The sequence below is a fragment of the Chenopodium album genome, chromosome 5 (assembly GCF_948465745.1).
Source record: "Chenopodium album chromosome 5, dcCheAlbu1.1, whole genome shotgun sequence".
In the NCBI taxonomy this organism is placed as follows: domain Eukaryota; kingdom Viridiplantae; phylum Streptophyta; class Magnoliopsida; order Caryophyllales; family Amaranthaceae; genus Chenopodium; species Chenopodium album.
The window spans coordinates 67,565,543-67,591,927 of record NC_137838.1 but is presented as its reverse complement, the minus strand read 5'-3'; the positions used below and the strand labels follow the sequence as shown (position 1 = coordinate 67,591,927).

The 26,385-nt window shown below is 34.0% G+C and overlaps 1 protein-coding gene and 1 long non-coding RNA gene across 3 annotated transcripts; both read right to left on the bottom strand.

The window, feature by feature from the left end:
* Positions 1-12,040: 12,040 nt before the first annotated feature.
* LOC145633045 (uncharacterized) lies at positions 12,041-18,973 on the bottom strand. The gene is made up of 3 exons (XM_081685352.1): positions 18,967-18,973; positions 12,186-15,305; positions 12,041-12,048 (listed from the first exon to the last, which is right to left on the bottom strand). The coding sequence occupies exons 1-3, from the start codon at positions 18,971-18,973 to the stop codon at positions 12,041-12,043; spliced, it is 3,135 nt and encodes a 1,044-aa protein (XP_081541478.1).
* A 2,881-nt stretch (positions 18,974-21,854) lies between these two features.
* On the bottom strand, positions 21,855-23,999 carry LOC145632188 (uncharacterized). Of its 2 annotated transcripts, none has more exons than XR_014112517.1 (6): positions 23,812-23,999; positions 22,747-22,780; positions 22,514-22,645; positions 22,305-22,405; positions 22,145-22,198; positions 21,855-22,011 (listed from the first exon to the last, which is right to left on the bottom strand). It is a non-coding gene; the product is annotated as an uncharacterized LOC145632188 (long non-coding RNA). The 2 variants fall into 2 exon arrangements; XR_014112516.1 differs by having other exon boundaries at positions 21,857-22,011; positions 22,305-22,420.
* Between the last annotated feature and the right edge of the window lie 2,386 nt (positions 24,000-26,385).

Genomic DNA, 26,385 nt, shown 5'->3' with positions numbered 1-26,385 from the left:
GAAAACATCTAGCGTCTGGCAATAGCTTTTAGCGCCTGGCGCTAGATCCCAGTGTCTGGCGACAGAGTCAATTCTTGGCGCCAGAGATATTTCAGCAGCGATAGAGCTCGAAGCCTCTCAGAAAGGTGATTTCGACCTCATACAGCAATTTCGGGTTCCTTGGTGCGCTAGTTATCCCCTATAAGCAATTTGACATGATTAAGTAGTCGGTTTGATTACAGTCTAAGTGATCGACCTGACGAAAGATCGTCTCACTTAGCTTAAAGCGCCTAAGCGTTGGCTTATCACGGAGACACTGATATACTGGTTTTAGCGGAAGCAAAGTTCAAGCGAGCTTTAGAGATCGGCAAGCGCTGGTCTTCAGAAAATTTTCTTCGGAATATTATCGCAACAAATATTCAATCATCAAAGCTCTTTGCTCCAGAGATGCGTGGGCGTATCATTCAAGCTCTATTGTTCAGAGACGCGTGGACATTTTTTTCAAGCTCTATTGCTCAGAGACGCGTGGGCATCCTATTTTCAAGCTCTATTATTCAGAGACGCGTGGACATTTCTTTCAAGCTCTATTGCTCAGAGACGCGTGGGCATCCTATTTTCAAGCTCTATTGCTCAGAGACGCGTGGCCATCCTGTTATCAAGCTCTTTGTTCAGAGACGCGTGGACATATCATTCAGAAGTTCATATCCAAAGAAAATATCGAAGCTCTTTGTTCAGAGGCGCGTGGACATATCCAAAAAAAAAAGAAGAAGCTCTATTGTTCAGAGGCGCGTGAACATATCAAAAGAACATAACCAAAAAAAGAAGCTCTTTGTTTAGAGACGAGTGAACATCGAAACAGCAAGATGACGTTCCATAGATTGTGGAAAGTTGTCAAAAAGCAACTGAAGGTGATTTCAGGCGAAGTTGTCTTCGATCATGTTCCCTTAGACGTGGAAGATGGTCATAAAGCGGAAGAGGATTGTTTCAAGCGAAGCAATCTTCGATAGTATTCCCTTGGATGTGGAATATTATCAATGCGGAAGAGGATTGTTTCAAGTGAAGCAATCTTCGATGGTATTCCCTTGGACGTGGAATATTATCAAAGTGGGAGAGGATTGTTCCAAGCGAAGCAGTCTTCTATATTGGAAGCAGTTACAAGCGTAGCGGTTTTCAAGCGGGATGACATTCTCTTGGCAGGAGGTCATCAAAACAACAGTAATGCGGCAGCAAATCGGTTACTTTTAGAGACGTGTGCTCGACGGTGCAAGATACGCGTTTCTTAACTCTTTTATCTGTTTAACTAACGCTAGTTTACAGGTATTGGCATTACAAGAGTGGTTTAGGATCGCAGAACGTTCTGAATCATTCTCCGTCCCTATCGATACTTTGACTTTTGTTTTCGAAACTTGTGTTTCTCCAAACTCAATCAAAGTGGGGGCTTCTGTAGACACCCTTTTGTGTCTCCCCAAAACCAAACTCAGTGATGAATACCTTTCACGTAGAATCACAATCGAATGAATTGAAAGTGTGGAAAGTTTGGTGTTACGGATAGTTTTAATTTCTTTTCTATTCTCTCTGTTTTTGAAAACTTATTTTAAGAAGACAGACAATCCAGTTTGGTTGGTCCATGATATGGGTCCAATAGTAGTGTAGTTGGATGGGGCTTGACAAGAGCTTTCCAACGATATATTATAAGCCCAATTTCGATGAATATTGAGGAAGTTATGGCCAATTTACTAAACAGGGCCCGGTTTGAGCCTTATATGCGGTCCAATGATCTAGAGGAGGGCCTAATATAGATTTATCATTCCTAATGTAATTAGGAATAGTTTTAGTCTTCTAGATTCTTCTAGAAGGTTCTTTTCATTCCTAATTCAATTAGCATTGATAAATTGACTTTTGTTGACTTTTCAGAGTTTTAATTAAAATCAAAGATCATTTTTGAAGGAAATAGGATTTTATCCTCCTGTATGGCAATTTTTATCTGATTTTAAGAAAACGCGTGAATTTCCAAATCAGCGCCAAACGCCAGCTGTAGCGCCTGACGCTAGCATTGGCGCCTGGCGCTAATATTGGCGCCTGGCGCCAATAGCCAGCGTTGGCGCTGGTCATTTTTATGTGCGCCAGACTCTGTTTTGATATTTTATCTTTTTGGCTGATTTTCTTTATAAATAACGTGCTAAAAACTCCGTTTTGGAGAACCAGTTTTAACTAATTCTCATTCATCTACAACCTACAATTCTCTCTAATTCTCTCTCTCTATTTCTACCAACTCTCATCAAGATTTCATTGATTACTCTCTCTCTCTTTTCTAAACTAGCTTCTCTCAAATATAAAAAATTCCGCATTCATTAGATCTAGATACACCTAGCCATATTCGAAATTGTCTTCGCCCTAGACGTGAAAGGTTTTAATTTCTGAGGGTTTGGTCCCAAATCTCTCTTTAAATTATTTAATTTAATTATTGTTTTAATTGTTATTTTCCTTGAAGTTACTAACGCGTGTATTTTGATATTAGAAAGAGGTACGAGGCATCAAAGTAAGTACTTTAATGGTTTTTATTGATGTTATAATATATAAATCATGCTTAGATTGGTATTATGATTCCTAGTATCATGTCTTGGGTAACTTTAATATCAAGTATGATTGTTATGATGCTTCCTATTTTCTTCCTAATATTTAAGATTGTTAGTATCATGTTAGGGCTAAATATATGATTTTTATTGTTTAGTGACATACTAGGGTTTGTTGTTAATCTTGTTAGTATCATGCCTAGGATCTTGCTATTTTCATTATGCTTTAACATGATTTATGATTATTTTTATAATTATTTTGATTATGATTATAATTTTATTATTATTATAATTGTTATTATGATGATTATTGTTATAATTATTTTTATGATGATTATTTATTATGTTGCTTGATATATATTTATTGTTATTGCTTGATCACACCTTTTATGCATGTTTAAAGGGAATTTGGTACTTGTAATCATGCTTAATAAGATATTAATAATCTTGTTTAGGGTTAATATGATTATAATTCAAGTGATCGACAATAATAGATTTATTTGTGCATTAAATTCAACCAACATAGATAAACAGGTTTAGGGTTAAACCTATTGGTTGTATGTTAGTCAGAAAGCGCACATGAATACGATCAGAATAAAGTAGAGGCCTATTATTAGGGCAGGTTCAATTTCTTTTAGGTTGGATTTGTACCTTCATCCCCAAACTACCAGTCATGGTTCCAGACCTATTGGAGTTGACGATATCCTTGATCGTTAAGGGGTGTAATTTTCACCTTGTGAACGGTTTACAAGTTCCTAAAACTTGTTGGCGACTCTTTTGCTCTATCTTCTTTCCCTTTGGACGCCACCGTACTTTAGTGTATGATCATAGTGGGGTTCAAGCTAGGGGATTAACGCTTGAAATATTCCCTACACACGCCGACAACTGATTGTCTTGCCTGTTTTCTCTATCGTCGCCGGCGAGCTCCCCCTTTCCCCTGCTCCAAATTGTTGTTTTCTTAAGTTTTAATTCACAAGAAGGGGAATTACAAGTTTTGTCAGCTAGTGTTGTGGGTGGTGGCGTTCGGTTCACAACGGCTAGCGTAGTATATGTTTGTTGTTTATGTATTCTCCATCAGCGACTTTCTTATTATGGTTTTGTTTTTTCCTTTCTCAATCTAAGCATTTTCACATTCTATTTCCTTTACTGGGGTTTTAGTTTACGTAGTTGCACTTAAAGTTTTAACTTGTGTTTTTACTAGTGGTTATTTGTTTTCAATCACCTCCTTTGGGGTGCTCTGAGGTTGAAATTTGCAAGTGGTTATTTTGTGTGCCTCACACTAGTGGTTGTTTCTGAGGGGGCGATGAGTTTCTTGTTATGTTTAGCTAGCTTGTATCTCTTAGTTGTCCTTTACGTTTGAAATCTTCTCCGTCAGATTTTCGGGTTTTGTTTTGGTGGTATTTTGAAATGGATGTGTGTCCTGCTTTTGCTGAGTTCCATCTTCATGATGGGTTTAATGACAAGCATGTTATTTATATCCTTGATTCCTTAGCTTGTCCTAATGATGTTTTAAGTTTTTAAGGAAGAGGGTAATTCCTTGTTTCGGGAACACAAGTTTAAACTTGCTTTTTCCAAGTATGATTTAACGAGCAAATTGTTTTGTTTTAGTTTACCATCAGCTCTGGAGGCTTATGCTATATTTCAATTTTTAGCCTTTGCTTTAAATCTCAACCTGGCTACGTGTGCCTTGAAATAACATGACTTTGATAAAGTAATTAGGTTTTGTTCTTTTGTGTTGCGGTATGATTCCTATCATACCAAATGCTTGTTTAGGAGAGCTTTAGCTTTTAAGGGGTTAGGTGATCTAAATTCTGCCAAATTAGACCTTTGTAAGGCAATTAATTGTGATTCAAAAAGTGTTGAATGAATAATAGGAGGTTGAAAGGCTTTTAGGTTGTGCCTCTTCTGTAGATCACACTTTAGGTAGCTCCCAGACAAAACCATTGGTTGAAGCTGCTTCTTTAGACAAGTAAAGAGTTTGTAATTGGAGGTCATTCCAGAAGTGTTTCCTAGTGGGGATGACATGGAATGTGATGTGGATTGTCCTGTTTCTAGGGTTTCTCCGACAATGTCAGTTGAAAAAGTTTCTAAAATTTTGGAAAGTGAGTCTATTTCGAGGTCAATACAGCGGGATAATGATTTGGATCAGCACCGGTTCCAATCCCGCAGCTGTTTTGGTTCATCTCTTCATATTACATCCTCTATTTTGCAACGTCTTATGCACGGTTGTGTGATCAGTTTTTTTCATTCAAGGTCTATGTCATTTTGTGATGGTTTGGGTTGTCCCGAGTAAAACTCAAATCTTGACATAGGTCCCCCTAGGTGAAAAATCCAGGGAAGCAGAGATCTCTATTCCTTTGGTTCCTCTTTTCTGTGGTTTGAAGTACCAAGCGGTTCCCTCTCAAAAGGTCTTGTGTGCTTCTTCTCAATCATCCACAGTTGATGTAGCTGCAAATCGGGTTTTAGAAGAGTTGGTCAAGGTCCTGTGAGTTCAAGTAAGTCCTCCAACAGAAGCTGCTTCTCACGGGTTTGTAGGCAGTCTGCAAAACTCAAGGCTTAGGATTGTCTCGCGTGAATCGCCAACGGACTATTTCTCATTCTCGTCTTTGGGAATTAGGTAAGATGTGTTGTGACAGGGTTTTTGTAGGTTACAAGATGGATCATGTGGGAACAAAGCAACGTCCGGCTTCGTCTCTTGACTTGGAGTCTAACAATTTCCCTCGTGAGAAGCATGCTCGCGTGGGTCCTTCTTTGGGTTTTGTTACTTAATGTAGTTGTGTGTGTGGTGTTGTGTTGTTTTCATTGTTAGTTCCTCTTGTCTCCAAAAAAAAAAAAAAAAAAAAAAAAAAAAAAAAAAAAAAACTATTACTCCATCCTCAAAAGCCTAAGCTTGTCCATAATCATCACTCTTACTGCTTTAGATTATCCTATATATGCATCATAGCAACCAAACAACCAAAATATGAGTAATTAGTATATAGATTTGAAAACTAAAGCTCTTATTTTAGAAAAAAAAATCCTAAAAGACCTGCAAATAAAGGTATAATATCAACACTTATCAATATTACTCAATCCTAGCTAGCTCCTGCTCCCTCCTTACAGTAATAATAACTTATTGGTTACTCAACGTAACATTTTTCTCATCGATCATTTTACATTTATAAAATTAGCACTGTACCATATTTCCTATTTCCTAACTATCACCCTTATTTTAATATATATTGGATCCTACTCACTCATTTTATAAAAGGCTAACAATTATAAAGCAAAATTTTCAAAATAAAAAGCATAAAATTTAGAATTCATTCATATTCCAAAGACGCACACTCCAAGGGTAATCATATAGACAAAAATCTAAGCTACTATTATATACTTCCTCTGTTTTTTTTTAGTTGACATCTTTCTATTATCACGCTTGCTAACACATGTTATAAACGATTAATATGTCTAATTATTAACATTGTAAAATTATAAAAAGTGGATATTAATAAAATATACATTGAAACGATTCAAATAAGATCCCTTATGAATATGTTTTATCGTATCTATAAACCACAAAAACGAGTCAAAGCATGTTGTGTGAATAGTGTAAATTCAAACGGTGTCAACTAAAAAAACGGAGAAAGTACTTACTAATTACAAATAATGGAAATGAATCTCGGTTAAGGAGAACTTTTGATACGTAATTTTGATAACTGTAGATTTATAATTTAATGAAAAAGATAATTCTGAATAATTGAATGGTCAAAGATAAAGAAAAAGGGTAAATATTCTAGGGGTTTTGGAGGGGGTGCGTTAAGTAAGCAAAGGTTACGTTTGTATTCTGTTTCCTCGCCTTTACTCTCTTTTGTTTCCCTTATTCTCTTTCTCCTTCTCCCATATTGAAATAACAATCACATATTTGTTTTCAAATTTGGTATTATATAAAAATATATTTTTTAATCATTATTGAACATCAAAATATATTATCCAATATCTAGTATACTATAATTATAGTTTACTACAAATTATTTACGAACGAAGTCCAATACATATTTTGGTTACATATTTGAAATAACAATAGCTACAGGTTTTATTTGTGAGCAAGTAAAAGAAATGAGATTAGTTTTTGTTATTTGTAGCGTAGATTGTTGTTTAATATACATGTATAAAATTAAACATTAAATATTAAATATTCAAGTTTATGAATATGATTAACTGTTTTTAGCAAAACATTATATGCATAAGAGGTGTTATTGGAGTAGTGGTTAAGTTAAAACATATATAAGGTCAAGGGTTTGAACATTAATGCTAACAAATCATCATTTTTGTTTAATGAATTGAATAATAGTAATTGCACACATGATATGGCGCCACTTATTAATGATGACACATGGCGAGTTATATATATATGGAAAATTTGTTAATTACTACCTCGAAAAAGGGGTCTTTGTGAATTACGACCCTTAAAAAAAAGTTGTTAATTACTACCCTAAAACTGATTAATTCTATAGATTGCTACCCTTTTCCCTAATCAGCCCCTAATTACGTGATTTAATCTATTAATGATATCATTATCCGACTAATTTGTAATTAGTTGCTTTTAAACCTTAAATAATTAATTAAACCCTAGAACCACCTCCACACCACCATTTCACCACCTCCGGCCACCCTCCACCCACCACCGAACCTACCTCCTCCAACTCCCCACCATGACAACACCCTTTTCTCGGTCCCCACCCTAAAACCACCTCCCTTTCTCAATACCCCCCTCCCCACCCCGCGGTAGCCCTGACCCCCTACCCCTCGCCGAAAAACCTTGCTCGACCATCCCCAATCTGCCTTTATCCCCTTTTCCCCTAATCACCACCCTAGGGTTTCAATTTTAGGGATTTAGGGTTTTAATTTAGGAACTTTAGGGTGGTGATTAAGGGGGGGAAGGGGGTAGAGGAGGCTTAGGGAGGGCCTAATAGGGTTATCTAGCAAGGGTGACGGGGTTAGGGTCGCCGGCGGGTGGGGAGGAGGGATATTTCGAGGGTGGGATGGATTGTTGGGAGTTTAGAGGTGGATCAATGGGTGGTTTAGAGGTGGGGTGGATGCCGAGGCGGGGGTAGGCTACCGGAGATGGTGGGGATGGGGTAAGGGGCTGTCGGAGATGGTGGGGATGAGGTAACACTAGTAGAAAAAGGCTTATTTGCGTCGCTCATTTATAGTGTATTTGCGTCGCTTCTATGAGCGACGCAACTGCTCGCGACGCAAATGACTTTTAAGTCATTTGCGTCGCACCTAGGGGCGACGCAAATAAGAGTCATTTGCGTTGCTCCTTTATAAACAAGCGACGCAAATGACTTTTTTTATAAACTTATTTTTTGTCATTTGCGTCGCTCCTTTATAAATAAGCGACGCAAATGACTCTTCTGACAAACTTTTTTTTGTTATTTGCGTCACTCTTTTCTAAAGGAGCGACGCAAATAACTCTTTAGATAAACTTATTTTTTGTTATTTGCGTCACTCCTTTATAAAAGAGCGACGCAAATGACTTTTCTGATAAACTTATTTTTAGTCATTTGCGTCGCCCCTTTATAAACAAGCGACGCAAATGACTCTTTTGATAAACTTTTTTTGTTATTTGCGTCGCTCCTTCATAAACAAGCGACGCAAATGACTCTTCCAATAAATGCATTTTTTGTTATTTGCGTCACTTGTTTATATAGGAGTGACGCAAATGACTGAGTAGACAATACAAAACTGCTGTATTTGCGTCACTTGTTTGTTTAATGAGTGACACAAATGAGGTGAATTTTTTTTTTTTTTTAATTATAATATAATAATTGCCTTGTATATGTTTGTAGTACCTGTTTTCCTAGGTATAAAGTAATATGCTAACGCTAATATAATTGAAATTAAAATGCAATATTATTGAATAATGCAAATGTAAATTTCGGCAGAGTCTCCTTTGTAATTTGGCCTACCCATAAAATTCGGAATGACGGCATTATATTAACAACCTGTCCAATAATTTACATCTCAATATCATAGACATTATACTCATCATCCCAACACCAATTAACCAAATTACTTCATTTCAAGCCTATAATCCAAAACAAGAGTCAAACATGCGCTAAGTGGTAAATCTAAAGTTCAACATTACATATAAAATACTCTGCCCAAATATCTCGGATCTCATTTATCTCCTCCTCGGTGTACGGTGTAGTTCTTGAAAAATCCTATCAACACAACAAATATACAAGAGGAAAGTTTTAATTCAAGATTATAGCTAACATCAAATTGTATTTATCAAACAAAAATGAAATATTTGACAACTCATACCTGAATAAGATCTTCACTGCTATGGTGATGTTCAAGTATTTCGTACATATAACGCATGACGTAGTAGCCACACTCACGTCCACCCAATTGTTGAGGACACTACATGTAATATATTTGTAAGTTGAATTAAATTGCTATACTTCAATTATTAAGAAACTAAAATTTAGGGTCAGAAATTAAGGTAACCTGTCCCAAATGCCATGTCAATTTACTTCCCCTAGATTGTCCACTTAATGCCTTAAAACTTCGAAAAGCACTACACATTTGAAACAAATAACATATATATTACCCTTACACACATAAAATCATGACATTAATAACAAAATAGACTTACTTTGTCATTGCAAACTTAATTGCTAAATTTCGCTTCCGCCTCAAAGAATCAAAGATGATGACTTCACGCTTAGCCATGCATAAGACCAAAAGAACCCAATGATTCCTACATAATAAATTAGACACACATTTGTAAAAGAGTAAAATAATATCAACAATTTGCAAAGTTCAAATAAATACAAGTTCAAAGTTTATACTTTTCATGGTATGGGCATAAGATGAACTGCTTAGATTTTTGTTTTTCTATCACATGTGTCATGTATAGTAGGATACGATCAACATCACTATGCAAATAGGTTTCTGAAATCATTTCCGGACACATGAATCCAATGGAAGCCACTTCCTCCGTATCGAGTAAGTCACTCAAGGCCCTACATATATATCATGTAATAACATTATAAATGGTAATAAATAAGTATATGGGAAGAGTGAAATTTGAATATCTTACATCATAAAAACTTGCAAAACTGAAATATTCAGCCAAGCTCCTGTGAGAAGTTGATTGACATCTTCACGTTTGATAATGATGTCCTTACTGTCTTCATAACTAAAGGTCCAAGCATCAGCCTTAACCTTAATAGTTTCACCTTCGGGTAATGAAGATAACAAACTATTCAAAGACCCACACTTCTAAGACAAGTTTTCCAAAGCATAATCCATAAGAAAAACTTTTTTTGGATTGGTGTTGGACTCTTTTGTTTCGCGACCACTTTCAACTACTTTCATTTTGTCTTGCATGTTTTCTTTGGCCGCTTTGTTGTTACCATTGTTCTTATTTGATATGAATTCCTAATCAATAGTAAAGCAAATCTATTCAACAATTTGCTATATTTTGTATGGCAAACTATATGTAAATTGTTACAAAAATAATTCACCTTGTCATGCATGAGTGAAACCAAGTATTTCGGCCATTGGGTAAATGTACCATGAGCATGCTTAAGTTTCTTGATGACTGAAGAAGGAACTGGAACCGAGAATTCTTTGAACTCGTCAAAAAAATCATCAACACTCACCCTCACGTGATCCGGAAGGAGGTTACTATGATGATCAAGGATTAACTCCGGATGATATGTACCTTCAGCTACAATGACTTTCTCAGAGTCATTTTTCAACAATGATAGCCGACAAGGAACCGGTTCCTTATAAAGATAGAAAAAAATCATAATTAAAAAATATAGAAAACTGAGTTACAAAGTTAAAAGTATGTCGCAGTCATAAATCATTAAAAAAAAAAGATACAAAATATAAAATAACAAAGTGTTGGACACCTGTATGTTTGCAAATGGATCATCACCCACTGATTGGCAACTACTAGGATTTTGCTGAGTCGTCCGGCCTATGTTATTCATTTCTATCATTTCAGTTGGAATTTGAATACCAATCTGTTTAGCAAATAACATAAACTTCTCTTGAACCATGGAATCCATTTTAGAATCCATCTTCTGCATAGTCTTCTCTCGTACCCTCCGGGCTACTCTTGCCTCTAATTCTTCCAGCTCATCATCTCCGAATTCCCTACCCCGTCGGCCACTACGCCTCTCTCCGGATCCCCATACAGCTTTAATGCCAATTCCACTGCCAAATGCTATTGCCCGACCATTACGATCTTTTTTCCCAAGGGCACGAGATAAGATATCATCATGCCTATTAGGAACAAAGTTTCCTTCAGCTTTTTGCTTTCTCCAATTATCCTACACAATGACTTCAAGTTAGAAAACTTTGGTTGCAATACATAAACTTAACAAAATATATTCAAAATTGAAATAAAGACTTATTACATATACTTATTATATACTTACAATGGATTCTTTCACCTCTCTTGTTTTCTCATCCGGCAAATAAGGATTTCCCTTATCATCTTCTATTGATCTTGCTAGAAGCCAAGCATATGTCCTATCCGGCAAACTAGACACAACCGAAGAACAAGATGAAGTACTGGATGCTGAAGATGTCGTGGGAATATACCCTTTTCTACGCCATACAATATTCATTTCACCATATGATTTGGCTCCTAAATGGTGAGGGTATTCGTTGAAAGACTGGCTTTGTCTTGCCTTCTCACTGATTTCCTATTTTCACGAGCATAAATGACGATTAGTACATAAGAATCCGTTAACAAAGTATTAATAACCCGCATGATCATTGATATTAATACACACAAACCTTAAAATCATCTGTAGTATGCTCCTCCACAAATGTTTTCCACATATCCTCAGATATGAAATCATAGAGTACATACGGCATTCTTTTCTCATTCGGCATATTCCTGGTACATGTGATCCAACCACTGACCAATTTTGTTTTGAAATCTCTCCAAGTTTTATCACAAGTGCGTAGGACCTTTTTTTTCTTGTCTTCATCTTCTTTGATTTGAAACTCTCTCTACGCAAAAAATTAAAAAAATAAAAAAAGTTAGTAAATAATTTCATCATATTCAAATAAATTGTTTTCATCATATTCAAATAATGTCAAAATGATCATATAATAGTATAACATTTAACATATAATAGTGAATATTACCTTAACATCTTCCCACAAAGTGTCTTTTATTCCTTGTGGAACTTGATTCCAATCTTTATACAATATAGACACCTTTGCACGACTTATTTCACCAACATGAATTTTGTATGCTTTTGCCCACTTTCCAATGGGTCAACACAATTCATCTCATTCAAGCACTCTAGGAACCCCAGGCATGGATTTTAGGCCCTTTGAAGGACCTCTTGGCTTTTTTTTATTCTTCTTAGAGTCGGTTGTTTGTAGCTCTGATTGTGATTGATTGTGTGGCTCATCTTCCTCACTTTGCAAAGACATGGAACGATTATGCAAATCCTCATCCTCCATTATTACTTACCTGAAAAAAAAAAGACATAAATAAATTAAGACATCGATTTATATCATTTTTAAATTATAAACTTGAACAAATAACAATAATAAGCAATTTATGCAATTACTAACACATATTGGAAAAAAAAATCATAGAATTCATACCTCCTTCATTCTTCTCTTTTGCGACATAAAATCCTTCATTATGATCTTTTCGTTTCAACGTTGTGTCAAAATCATCGACTATTGGAGGGATGCTCCAAACGGAAGGTGGTGACTCATTAAATTGCTCATCATATTCTTCCTCGTCCACCACATCTTCAATGCCAAGTATCCTTCTTTTACCTTCTAAAACAACTGACCACTTACAATCAGCTGGGTCAGCCATGTAAAAAACTTGTTTTGCTTGTGAAGCTAATATAAATGGATCAGCTAGATGCCCTCTTCGACCAAGATTTACAAGGGTCAAGTTCCCTTGTTCATCTTTTTTTACACCACGGCTACTATCAGCCCACTTACATCGAAATAGAGGAATCTTGAAATCAACATAATCCAGCTCTATTATTTCTTCAATGATTCCATAATAAAATTTCTTCTTACCCACAAGTGTTTTATCATGTGCACTAACATACTCAGATGACAAACCTACTACTTTAACACCACTGTTTTGCATTGTTGACTTGTCATCTTGTCGGCTAGTGTAAAAAGAATACCCATTGATGTCGTATCCCTCATATGACATGACTTGACATTTAGCACCATATGCCAACCATCTCAATGTGTCAGATATATCGTTAGGTGTGGTGGATAGTTGGGACATCACTCGTTCCTTGAACCATGTAACGAATGAACAATTATGCTCCTTTATCAGCTGAAGATCACTTTTGGAAGGATATTTATTTTTAAGAAAAAGCATGTGCTCGTCCAAGTAAGGATGAACCTCACTAAGATTTTGCAACACAAAAAGCTCGGCCTTATTTTTCATTTCAAAGCCCATGGATATCCTTTTCCTGCCAATAGTACCTTGACCTCCAAGCCTCCCATCGTGTCGAGACTTTGGCAACCCAATTTTCTGTGAACGTGCAAGATATTGAGCAACCCATGCTGCCACTTCCTCAGCAACTGTTCGTTGTACAATACTAGCTTCAGGTTTGGCCGGATTCATGACTTTTCCCTTTAAGTCACCCATTTCTCGTTCAAAAGGATACATGTATCTCATACACACTGGTCCACAAAGTTTAATTTCACGTACAAGATGAATAACCAAATGAGGCATCACGTCAAAAAAAGATGGGGGAAAATACATTTCAAATCGACACATTGTCTCAAGTATATCTGCTTGCAAGTCATCTAAAATACTTGGATTTATGACCTTGCTACAGATAGTGTTAAAAAAGACACATAATCTTGTAATTGTATACCTCACTTGAGGTGGCAAAATTCCTCGAATGGCAACTGGTAATAATTGTTGCATCAAGACATGACAATCATGAGATTTTATGCCACCCAATTTCAAGTCAGACATTGACACAAGTCTACGAAAATTAGAAGAAAATCCAGCCGGGACCTTTGAACCATGCAATGACTCACAGAAGCTAGTTTTTTCCTTTTTAGACAAGGTAAAGCAAGCTGGGGGAAGATACCAGCGTTTTCCTCGAGATTCGGGTGCCAACTCTGAACGACCCATAGCAGCCATGTCTTTTCTTACTTTAACTCCATCCTTTGTCTTTCCTGGCATGTTTAATAAAGTTCCCACAATGGCATCACATATATTTTTCTCAATATGCATTACATCTAGACAATGTCTAACTTCCAAATGTCTCCAATATGGAAGAGACCATAGCTCAGACTTCTTCTTGTAACCCCCAGTTGATTTGCTTTTGTAAGGCTTACCAAACTCATTCTCAATGTCTTTGACCCGCTGATAAACCTCACTTGCACGTAAAGGGCCACGAGCTTCTCTCAACTCCACTTTTCCATTAAAAGACCCCTTATTGAATCGAAAAGGGTGGTCTTCTGGAAGATGTCTTCGATTATCCATGTATACATGCTTGCCACAATTGTCTAGGCGCAATGCCTCCAAATCATCTTCACAAATGGGGAAAGGAGTTCTTCCCTTCACAGTGTACCCCGACAAATTCCCATAAGTTGGGAAGTCATTTATCGTACAAAAAATCATGGCACGTAAAGTGAAATTGGTTTTACTATATGCATCAAACATTTGGACACCTTCATTCCACAACAATTTCAAATCTTCAATGAGAGGCTCTAGATACACATCAATGTCATTTCCAGGTTGTTTAGGCCCAGATATTAGAACGGACAACATAATGTATCTAGACTTCATGCATAACCAAGGAGGCAAATTGTAGATAGTTAGAAGAACCGGCCAAGTGCTATATTGGGTACTTAGTGTCCCAAATGGATTCATTCCATCTGTACTAAGACCAAGCCTAAGATTTCGATCTTCTTCACCAAAGTCCTTGAACTTTCGATCAATGTTCCTCCATTGCGGGGAATCAGCAGGATGCCTCATTAACCCATCTTTCTTCCTCCCATCAGCATGCCACCTCAATAATTTTGCAATTTTTTCATCCGAGAAGAGTTTCCTAAATCTCGGTATAATTGGAAGATACCATAATACCTTAGCCGGAGACCCTTTCTTACACATCTCACCAGTATCATTCATCTTGTAACGAGAAACTCCACACCTTGGACACTCATGCAAATCAGCATACTCATTTCGATACAACACACAGTCATTGGGACAAGCATGTATCTTCTCATACTCCATACCCAAGGGGCACATAAGTTTCTTGGCCTCATAGGTGGAGTTTGGAAGTTCATTCCCGTCGGGAAACATTTCTACTAAGGCTTCTAACAACTGCGTAAAACCCTTGTCAGTCCAACAATTGCTCGCCTTTAAGTTGAATAACTTCATAATAGCACCAAGTTTAGTGAACTTTGTACAACCAGGATATAACGGGGTTTCAGCAGCTCTCAAAATACTATCATATGTCTGGGGACACTCTGTGAAATGGTCTTCAACATCTTGCATCATTTCATCTATCCTGTCCTTCTCCGCTTCACTCTCACTTTCAACACCAATATCATCAGCTGTATTGATATCCTCACCTTGGGGGTCATTATCATCATCACAATGATTCTCATCTTCCCTTGGACAATAACTAGAACTTGCCTCAATATATATGCTCTCACCATGCCATGTCCACCTCGTGTAGTTTTCTTTAAACCCACGACGAATTAGATGATCTTTAATATCAACTATATCACGATATCTCCTCGAATTATTACAGTCACAACAAGGACAAAGAATATTCTTTGATTTATTCTCTGTTTGGTGTTTTAAGGCAACAGTGCTAAACTCTTCAATTCCTCGTAAAAAACTTGTACAATTTCGTTTACCATACATCCAACTTCGATCCATTTTCAACCACTGAATAACAAAATTAATTTTAAGATAATGTGTATATTTTGTAACATATATAGCTCCTTAACCATAAACAAGAATATAAGGCATCAAACATTTTCATTCAAAGTTTATATCATGTAAATGCAACTCCGGATGATCCAATAAGGTCCTTATCACTCCAACCTAACCCATTCTTGAATGTCCTATCTCACTAATAACTACTTGTAAAGTTTGGTTCTAAAGAAAATCCGGCAGCATTTCCCTATAGTTCTCCAAGCACACAATGTAGATAATCGGCTATCAACATATGTACCCAGAGAACAATCGGGAAATAGTGAGCCATGATCTTCTTAGATCCAAAACAATTCAAGTAGTTATCACCTAAATGAGATAGAACATTCAAGAACAGTCCCAAACCGGGGACTATTCAAGACTTACTCCTAATGAGTAAGCCCTGAACGGCTATCTAAGTCAATGATGCAAGTATTATTGCAATTCCAATCAATTATATCACAATTAAAAATCTCATACAATTCACAATCATTATACCAACCAGAACAAATAAGTTAATATTGCAAAGAATGGTTCAGTGGTGGTTTAAAGGTGGTGTTAGGTTTTATTTAATTAATCATGCAAGCAACTAATTAGTAATTAGTCGGATTAGGATTTCATTAAGAGATTAAATCACATAATTAAGGAAAAGGGTAGCAAGCTATGGAATTAATCAGTTTTAGGGTAGTAATTAACAACTATTTTTAGGGGTAGTTGTAAGGAATAATTTCAAGCGTTAACCCCTAGCTTAAACCCCACTGTGGTCATACACTAAAGTACGGTGGCGTCCAAAAGGGAAGAAGATAGAGCAAAAGAGTCGCCAACAAGTTTTTTGTAGGAACTTGTAAACCGTTCACGAGGTGAAGGTTACACCCCTTAACGATCCAGAAGATCGTCAACTCCATAAGGTCTTGAACCAAATAAGGATTCGGGGATGAAGGTACAAATCCTACCTAAAAGAGATTGAACCTGCCCTAATAATAGGCCTCTACTTTATTCTGATCGTATTCATGTGCGCTTTCTGATTAACATGCAATCAATAGGTTACCCTAAACCTGTTTATCTATGTTGGTTGAATATTAAATGCACAAATAAACTATTATTGGCGATCACTTGAATTATAATCAAATTAACCCTAATAAGATTATTAATTATCTTATTAAGCGTGATTACAAGTATCAATTCCCTTTAAACATGCATAAAAGGCGTGACCAAGCAATAACAATAAATAATATCAAGCAACATAATAATAATCATCATGATAACAATAATCAAAATAATAATTATAATCATAATCGTAACAATAATCATCATAATGACAATCATATTAACCATAATAATAATCATGTAAATCATAATAATAATAATTATAGCAATAATAAAATTATAATCATAATCAAAACGATTATAAAAATAATCATAAATCATGTTAAAAAGCATAATAAGAATAGCAAGATCCTGGGCATGATACTAACAAGATTAATAACAAACCCTAGCATGTCACTATGCAATAAAAATCAAATCTTTAACCCTAACATGATACTAACAATCATAAATATTAGGAAGAACATACGAAGCATCGCAGGAATCATAATAAGCATATTTGATATTATAATTACCCTAGACATGATACTAGGAATATCATAATAACAATGTAAACATGATTTCTACATCATAACATCAATTAATCAATTAAAGTACTTACTTTGATGCCTCGTACATCTTTCTAATAACAAAATACACACGTTAGTAACTTCAAGGAAAATAATAATCAAAACAATTAAATTAAATAATTGAAAGAGAGATTTGGGACCAAACCCTCAGAAATTAAACCTTTCACGTCTAGGGCGAAGACAACTTCGAATATGGCTAGGTTTTTCTAGATCTAATGTATGCGGAATTTTGTATATAAAAGACTAGTTTAGAAAAGAGAGAGAGAAGGAGTAAGTAATCAAGAGAATCTTGATGAGAGTTGGTGAATTGTAGATGAATGTTGATGAGAATTGGTGAATGAAAACGGAGTTTTTAATACGTTATTTATAGAGAAATCAGCCAAAATAAAATTAACAAAACAGAGTCTGGCGCACGCAAAACAAGGTTGGCGCCAGCCATTGGCCATTGGTGCCAGGCGCCAACGTCTCCGCCAGGCGCCAATGGCTGGCGTTAGGCGCCAATCTTGTTTTTGACGTTTTTCTAAAATCGGATAAATTTGGCTGTACAGGAGGATAAAATCGTATCTTTTCCTCAAAAATGCTCTTTGATTTTAATTAAAACTCTGAAAAGTCAACAAAAGTCAATTTATCAATGCTAATTGAATTAGGAATGAAAAGAACCTTCTAAAAGAATCTAGAAGACTAAAACCATTCCTAATTGCATTAGGAATGATAAATCATATTAGGCCCTCCCCTAGATCATTGGGCCGTACATAAGGTTCAAACCGGGCCCAGTTTAGTAAATTGGCCATAATTTCCTCAATATTCATCGGAATTGGGCTTATAATATATCGTTGGAAAGATCTTGTCAAGCCCCATCCAACTACACTACTATTGGACCTATATCATGGACCAACCAAACTGGATTGGCTGTTTTCTTAAAATATGTTTTCAAAAATAGAGAGAAGAGAAAAGAAATTAAAACTATCCGCAACACTAGACTTTCCACACTTTCACTTCATTCGATTATGATTCGACGCGAAAGGTACTCATCACCGGGTTTGGTTTTGGGGAGACACAAATGGGTGTCTACAGTAGTAATTCACAAAGACCCCTTTTTGAGGTAGTAATTAACAATCTCTCTCTCTCTCTCTCTCTCTCTATCTCTTTCTCTCTCTCTCTATATATATATATATATAGGGTCAACTGAGAAGGGAGTTAAAATGAGAAAGATGAGAAGGAATCTCATATGTTCAAATAAAATGATCCAATGGCTCTAATAACATGTTTCGTTAATGGTAAAAATGTAAATAATGAAAAAAATAATTTCCACATTTCTTTTTCTCCTCCAGTGTTTCTCTTCCTCTCTTTCCCTCCATGTTCAGCACTTTACCCCACCCCCCTTTTTTCTTTCTCTAAGAGTTAATTTTCCCATCTTTGCATCTCCACCCCATTTCTCTCCTTCTCTCTCCTCTTTATTCATCTCTTTTCCTACCCTTATTCTCTAAAATTTTATAAGTTTTTTCATGAATACGTACAGTTTTGTATCATGAACATAGCAGGTATAAAAGAAAATAGAGAAGACTAAATATGCATAATATCTAAATTAAACGTGCATTATTCTTGTTAAAAATGTGCATATTATAAAATTGATATGTGCGTGCGTATTTACTAATAGAAATGTGCAAATCCTATGTACTAAAGACGCATATTTTGTTATTTAATTGTGCAAAATGTTATATATTCTTAAAGATGAGAAAGGTATATGTTTATTTTAAACTCTGGTCAATTGATTGATAATAATTTCTACAATCCATCTTTGCCAAGTTATAAGATAGATCCTTTCTACTAGGTTAAGGTATTGTGCTACATTGTTAATGGTAATCCTAGAATGTATAACGTTATGACGAGTTCGAGATTGCAATCTGGCAATTGAACTCACCTGGGTTACGAAGCGCGAAAATACTTATTATTGGGTTTTTAAATTACTCATAACAACAATTACTTTCTCATCTCTAAAATCAAAATTTGTTTGTTAAAAAAAATCAATAGTTTGAACTTTGAATAAGTTCTATTAGGGGGAGAGAGAGAGCAGCATGTTGCGGTGAAAACAGAGATTGAAACATTTTAAGATCTTTCTCATTGGATCCCAACCATATATATATATATATATATATATATATATATATATATATATATATATATATATATATATATATATATAATAGGAATTAGGAACTCATCGTGACCGTTGATCGTACATAATCTAATGGCTATCATCTTGCCCGCCTCGTTAAGGGAAAAATCGTAATTACGCGTTTTGAATGACTACCCTAATTTTTCGTTTCTTCTATTTTAACTTTCTTTCTCTTCATTCCATTTTCTCTCTCCTCCTGCAAATTCTCTCATGCGAATGTTGCAATCACTGAGCTCTTTGCAAGTCCTCTTCTCAAATTTGTAACTTTTCATCTATGATCATTATTCTAGCAAATTTATGGGCAGGTAAGTTGATTTGATTTTCATCATCATTAATTTCTTTGATAATTCGAATTTGAAACAAGTTTTTTTGCGATTGAGGGTTTTATCGATTATTTGTTTGAGTCGTTGTGATTTCAATTGATATATTAGGGATTATACAATTATATGTTTGTGTATTTACAATTTTGATTGTTGAAATTATGGTTATTTCAATTATTTGTTTTAAAATTATAATTTAAATTGCTAAAATTACTACAATTTCTTTGTGTTCGTGTTTTAGGCTATTTTTTTAGGATTTTCAATTTTGTTTGTTTTTATTAGGGTAGTTGCTGCATTTTTTAATTTAGTTCTCTATGTTTTTTGTCGTATGAGATAGTCTAGGAATACTAAAGTGACATTTTTTTGGGGATTTAGCATTGAGTTTTACATGTTTGATGAAATGCTTGAAAGAAGAAGAAAGACTATAATATGATGATGAATTAGTGGAGCTCTGTTAGGAGGAGGTGTTATGCTACCTGTTAACTGAGAAACCGTATGTTAGTAATGACAATTGGGGTTGTTGTAATTGTTGGGTTTGCAGTACTTTTATCTCTTGGATTGTGAAGGAAAAGGGCAATTGGTTACAAAGATTTCTCCCTTTCTTTATGTTGCGTAGTTTGACATCTTTTACTAGTAGAGCCTTTGAGTGTTATCTTAAGACAGTAGGGATGGATAATGTTAAAGTGTGTGGATAACGGTAGGGATGTATTGTGCTGCTTAAGGCCAGCTGCACAATTCGTTGACCTACTTTGTATATGCAAGCTTTTCTTATTGATGTGTACTCTTATTAGCACATTAAAGATTTAAAGGAGATTGATAGTCTGAAAGATGAGATATCAAGGTTTTTTTTTTTTTTTTTTTGATAGCAGATGAGATATCCAGGCTCCAAGTGAAACAAATGTATATTTTCTTGAACTTGTCATTGATTCAACTCTACGTTATACTATTATGAACTCAGTCGCTCAAGTTATAACCATTACTGTATTAATTTATAGGAGGCTGCTGGGTAAAGATTTGCCAGGCTTGAGGCCTTGAGCATAAAAGAATAGCAGTTGCTAAAAACGCAACTCAATGAAATCTTACTGCCCATAAAAGCTAAGAAGCAAGGTGGATTTAGTTTTGTGGTACCTTTTGTTTATTTTTGTCTTCTATTTGAGGCTACTCGTATTATTGTTTGACAAGCACACATCTAAAGCACACTCTATTATCATTGTTACAACATCAACCAACAATGAGCAGAACATATACTCTATTTAATTTTTTACTTACTTTTTGTGATTTTTTATTTACTTTTGAGCTATTTAGCTTTACTTTGACTGGACAAACAAATAATCGAGATTGTAAGTTTTGAATTTCTTTTTGGTGGAATGGTATCTTATGTATGCAAGTTCTAGCTATTTGAGCTGTTTGAAATGATCTAAACCCCTCGTGATGATTGTACTATGTATACAATATAGATGTTTTGATTTACCTGTGATATTTTTTCATTAACTTTTGAGGGTTTTTTGAAAAAAAAATCGTATGTGAAATATACACTAGCCTACCAGTTCAACTGGTAGAGCATTGTGCAATTGCACAAAAGATGTGGGTTCAAATCCCACGTAGGTTCATTTGTGTAATCTAAAGATTAGGCTTCGCATTAAAGTTTAATTTATTTGTATGTTTTACTAATTTCTTTTTTTTTTTTTCTTTTGTTTACTTTCAATATAGTTTTATTTACTCTAAATTTGAAAACCTCTACATTAAACTAAATATATTTGTTTCTTATAACTTGACTCATCTTTTAAGGATATGAAAGTTAATGAATCGGAGTTATTGTGATATAAGTATATAACAAAGTTTCCATTGTAATTTATAATTTAAAGCTAATTTATTCTTCATATACTTTAGAGCTAATGTGATTTACTTTTTAGTTATTTTGATTTACTTTTGAGCTATTTTGAATAACTTTAAAGTGTTTTAATATGTATTATTCAGAGAACCTATGTAGAAATCGAACCTAAACCTCTATGCATCCGCATAGTGCTCTACCACTTGAGCTAATAGGTTTACTTTAAAGTCCTTTTTATTCACTTTATATTCTTTTTTTATTTACTTTTAGAGACAACATATGTATTTCTCGCCATGAGAACATTTTTTTTTGTTGTTGACAGCAAGCAACAACAAATTTTATAAAGGAATGCTAGTAAAATCTAGCATAACAACATCCATTACACGAGGTAGAGCCTCCTCAATCCATAATCATATGTATATACAGTAACATATTGGGGATAAGATTGCCAGTGAGTGGCTGGTCTACCATAGCCAAATCAGTTGATGGCTATAAGTTTATAAAAACCTGCATCAGACAAAAGAAGAGGTCAACTTGTAACATACAACAATTACTCATACTTTAAAATGTAATTGGTTTACTTTTACTTGGTTTATATCTACTTCTGAAATTGATAAATTTACTAGAGCACAAAAACCACCTTCATGAAGAAGTCAGCAGCATTGAACAACAACAAGCAATTGCTGGTAAAGTTCTGCAAGAGAAGAAGATAAAAAAAAAAAAAAAAAAAAAGGTAACATTTATCATAAGAAAACGTAGCAAAATATAAAATTACTATAAGAAACAGAAGGATCATATACCAACTGGCCCAGACAGTAGAATTACTCTTCTTCCAAGTGAGCGATTTGAAGTGAACTACGTATCTTCGGCATGCTTCAGATGTACATATGCCCGGATTCCACTTTGATTTTGGTTGCTCATAAATTATATATCATAAAATCAGTCTTTCAATTTACTTCAAAATTTAAATGATTTACTTTTACTAGCTTCACACTTTTATTGGCCTCACCTGACTCTTGCAGGCAGAACCTCCCCGTTCTCATTCTATACTCAGCCAAGAGGGAAGGAGACCAGCTTGAATTGTTGATTGTAATGTGGGAAGGTGGAGGATGATAGACATTCTTTGCATAGCTTAGGTAGCCTGCCATGATTTGTACAAAACCACCAGCAACTGAGACATAATCAGGGGCATTTTGCTTAAATACAACCTTATATATTTTGGTATAACTAGGTAGTAGGTACCTCTTTGTCTTAGCTGCTTTCTACTTGAAGTGCACTGCAAATGATGATACAGGGCAATCGTTAGAAATTAATAGTAAACAAACTCATAGATCTTATAATTGTGCCTTTATGCTTATAAATTAGTAGCTGGTAAAACTCTATTAATTAATGTTTCATCAAGAAGTTAAACTAACATGCTAATTACTAAGAAAATTGAGACTCTCATTTGCAATTGCTAACTTGTTAGAAAAAACTTTATTTACATTAGGAGCAATTTATTCTAATTTTAAGGATATCTAATTTACTTTAAGATCAGGAATTTAGTTTACTTATTCAAGGTCATTTAAATGTACTCATCAATGTATTAAAACATATGTGTAATGAAAGTTAGAGACTAGAGAATTTTGGATTATCAAGCATCATAAACTTGACTTTATCCATTTGATAAATATATACAAATATACCACAATTAAGACTAAAAAAAATAGTAGGAATCCGCAAAAATGAATTGGAAAAATAACAAAAGTAAAGTAAGTAGGAATCCGATCTGCAAAAATGAACCGGAAAAATAACAAAAGAAAAGTAGTCTAAGAAAATCGCAAAAAAAAAAAAAAAACAAACATGGAGAATCAAATCTTATAGAAAATCAAAATTATGATCATAAACATCATCAATTAAATACTAGTATTTCCTTAATATTTCAATAAATTAAGAATTCAATTGACTTCGTATATAGTATGATAAAATTTAAGTACAAAATTAGTGAAATAAACCTACTTAAATTTGGAATTTGAACCGGAGTTCGCCAAACTTCGAAAAAGATAGTAGGTTTTTTTACAATCAAACAATAAATTGACAAAAAAAAAAAAAAAAAAAATCAAAAGAGAAAGAATAACGAAATTAAACTTTTTATAAAACGAATAAAAGTACATTTATAATCAATCATAACCTCAAATTGTAAATTAAAATTCAATTTTCACTATGAAGAACCCTAAATTGACCATACTGACAATTAATAATGGATAAACCATATATAGTGAAATTGATGAAACTCGTTGATTTAAGAAATAGAAGAAAAAAAAATACCTCAAAAGCTGCTTCGATGGAGTGAAGAAAGCTTGAAAGTCGCTTCAATGGAGAAGCAGAGAAAGCTCAAAATCTGCTCTAATGGAGAAATCGAAGCACTAGCTTCAATGGAGCAGAGAGGTTTATCGACTTGGAGAAGAGAGAATCTGGAATGAGAAAGCTTATTGCATGAATGTGTGATCTGACATTTTACGGGTAAATCTAATCAGTCCACCTTTTTTTAATCTAACGGTTATAATGAATAGGAACTAGGAACTAATCTCAGCCATTGATCGCACTCCATCTAATGGTCCACATTGCACCCGCTCTCATTAATGACACTCTCGTAATTTTGCTGTTTTCAAACTTTTTTCCTTTTATTTTTTTTTTTTTAACTTTTAAGGCAATTTCATTTACTTTAAGATTGATTTCAATTACTTTTATTAAATTTTCATTTACTTTTGAGAAATGAAACTGCAAACTACGTTATAAAGATAAATTATTACAAAAAATGTCATGAATGACATGGGAAGCATGTGAGCCGTTCGATTAACATGATCAAAGGGCCTAGATTAGTTCCCAGTTCTTATTTTAGCCTTGGTTCTCATTATAACTTGGTTTCGAGTAAAATTATAAAAGTTATATATTATGATAATACTTATTAAGACGATTCTAAAAAGATCCCACATGAATATGTTTTGCCTTACATATAATTTGCCAGGTCAAATGGAGGGGTAGTGGTAAATAGTGTAAAAGTTAAAACAGGTCAAATTGAAAAAAGCGAAAGATGTATGACAATAGTGAGATTATATGAGGAGAAAGAAAAATTAGAATGTAGCTTTAAATTTTGAAAATGCTCTTTTGGTCTTTTTAATGAAAAAAAGCAAAAGAATGAATGAAATTAAAAGAGTATGTACTCTTTAAATGGGACGCAAACTGCTCTTAAATAAGGCCTAACTGTCAACAAATATAAGTTTAAAATTTAAAATTGCCCTAATTGGCGCCTAACTACTTCACTTTTCAGCTACTTGTGTAGCTCATTGGAGCAAAGCCCATGTATGCTTGTATGAAGTATGATTTTGTGCTCAAATTTATCTCCATATTTCTCAACTAGAGGAAATCAACAATGACCTGACCTGAACTGAAGAAAGTAGGACTTTGGGAAGCCATGAAAGCGTAGTTTTAGTTCAAACTCAAGTCCCACCCGAAAAAAGCCAAAAAAACCTACTTTGATATGACAAATCCGTCTTTATTTACAGCTTAGGACCAAGATTTTATATTAAAACGAACCTGAATTTTTATCTTCTATATCTTAGCCTTAAATACTCCAAACACCAAAGTATTTCCCTAAGCTAATTGGCTATAAAAACAGAAAGTTTGAGTACAATATTGAGTTTTAGCTTATGATTTGATTCGCACTTAAGTATAAATAAAATTAATAGATGTTGCAAGTCAATTACATAACATTAAATCAATTCAATAATATCGATTTGGCTAGTTTCCATATAAATCTATTAACTTTATTGTTCATCCTTTTTTAAGTTGACATATTTTGACTTATAACACTGCTTACAAGTTTTACTTTGACTATTCATTTATGATTTACATTGCACAGTCATCTAGATCACGTTAGAATTGTCCCAATTCATAAATTTCCATAACACATTAAATTTTAATACTTTTACTTATTACTTTATCTGTTTCGTTAAAATTGCAACACTTTAACTTATGCACTATTCACATATTTTATTTTTACTAACTTTTTTTTGACAAATATTTTGACTTACTTTTACGAAGTATGATTTATGGTTAATGAAAGATTTATTCATATGAGATCTTGTTTTGCCTTAATCTATTATTTTTATAATGTCAAAAGGTTACAACTTTACTTGTTGATAATTAAAGATGTAATTGAAATAAAAGAGGTCTTGTTTGGAAAATGGCTTTTAGCTAGCTTTTTTTTATTGGATTTTGGCTTTTGGCTTTTTCTCTTGGTCAAACAGCCAAAATACATGTTTGGTAAATGGGTTTTCAGTTAGCTGAAAAGCCGGCTTTTCTACAAAAAAAAAAAAAAAAAAAAAAAAAAAAAAAAAAAAAACCAGTCTTACTAGCTTTTTTGTTTTGGCTTCCGACTTTTCATTAAATAAATTACTTCTTTATCCTAAATTAATAATTGATAAGTGATAATTGGTAATTAATAATTGGTAATTGGTAATTGATAATTGATAATTAGTAATTAGTAATTAGCAGTAATTAGTAATTGGTAATTGATAATTAGTAATTAGTAATTAATAATTAATAATTAATAATTAATAATTGATAATTGATAATTGATAATTGATAATTGATAATTGATAATTGATAATTGATAATTGATAATTGATAATTGATAATTGATAATTTGATAATTAATAATTAATAATTGATAATTTATAATTGATAATTGATAATTGATAATTGATAATTAATAATTAATAATAATTAATAATTGATAATTGATACTTCATAATTCATAATTATTAATTGATAATTGATAATTGATAATTGATAATTAATAGTTGATTATTGATAATTAATAATTAATAATAATTGATT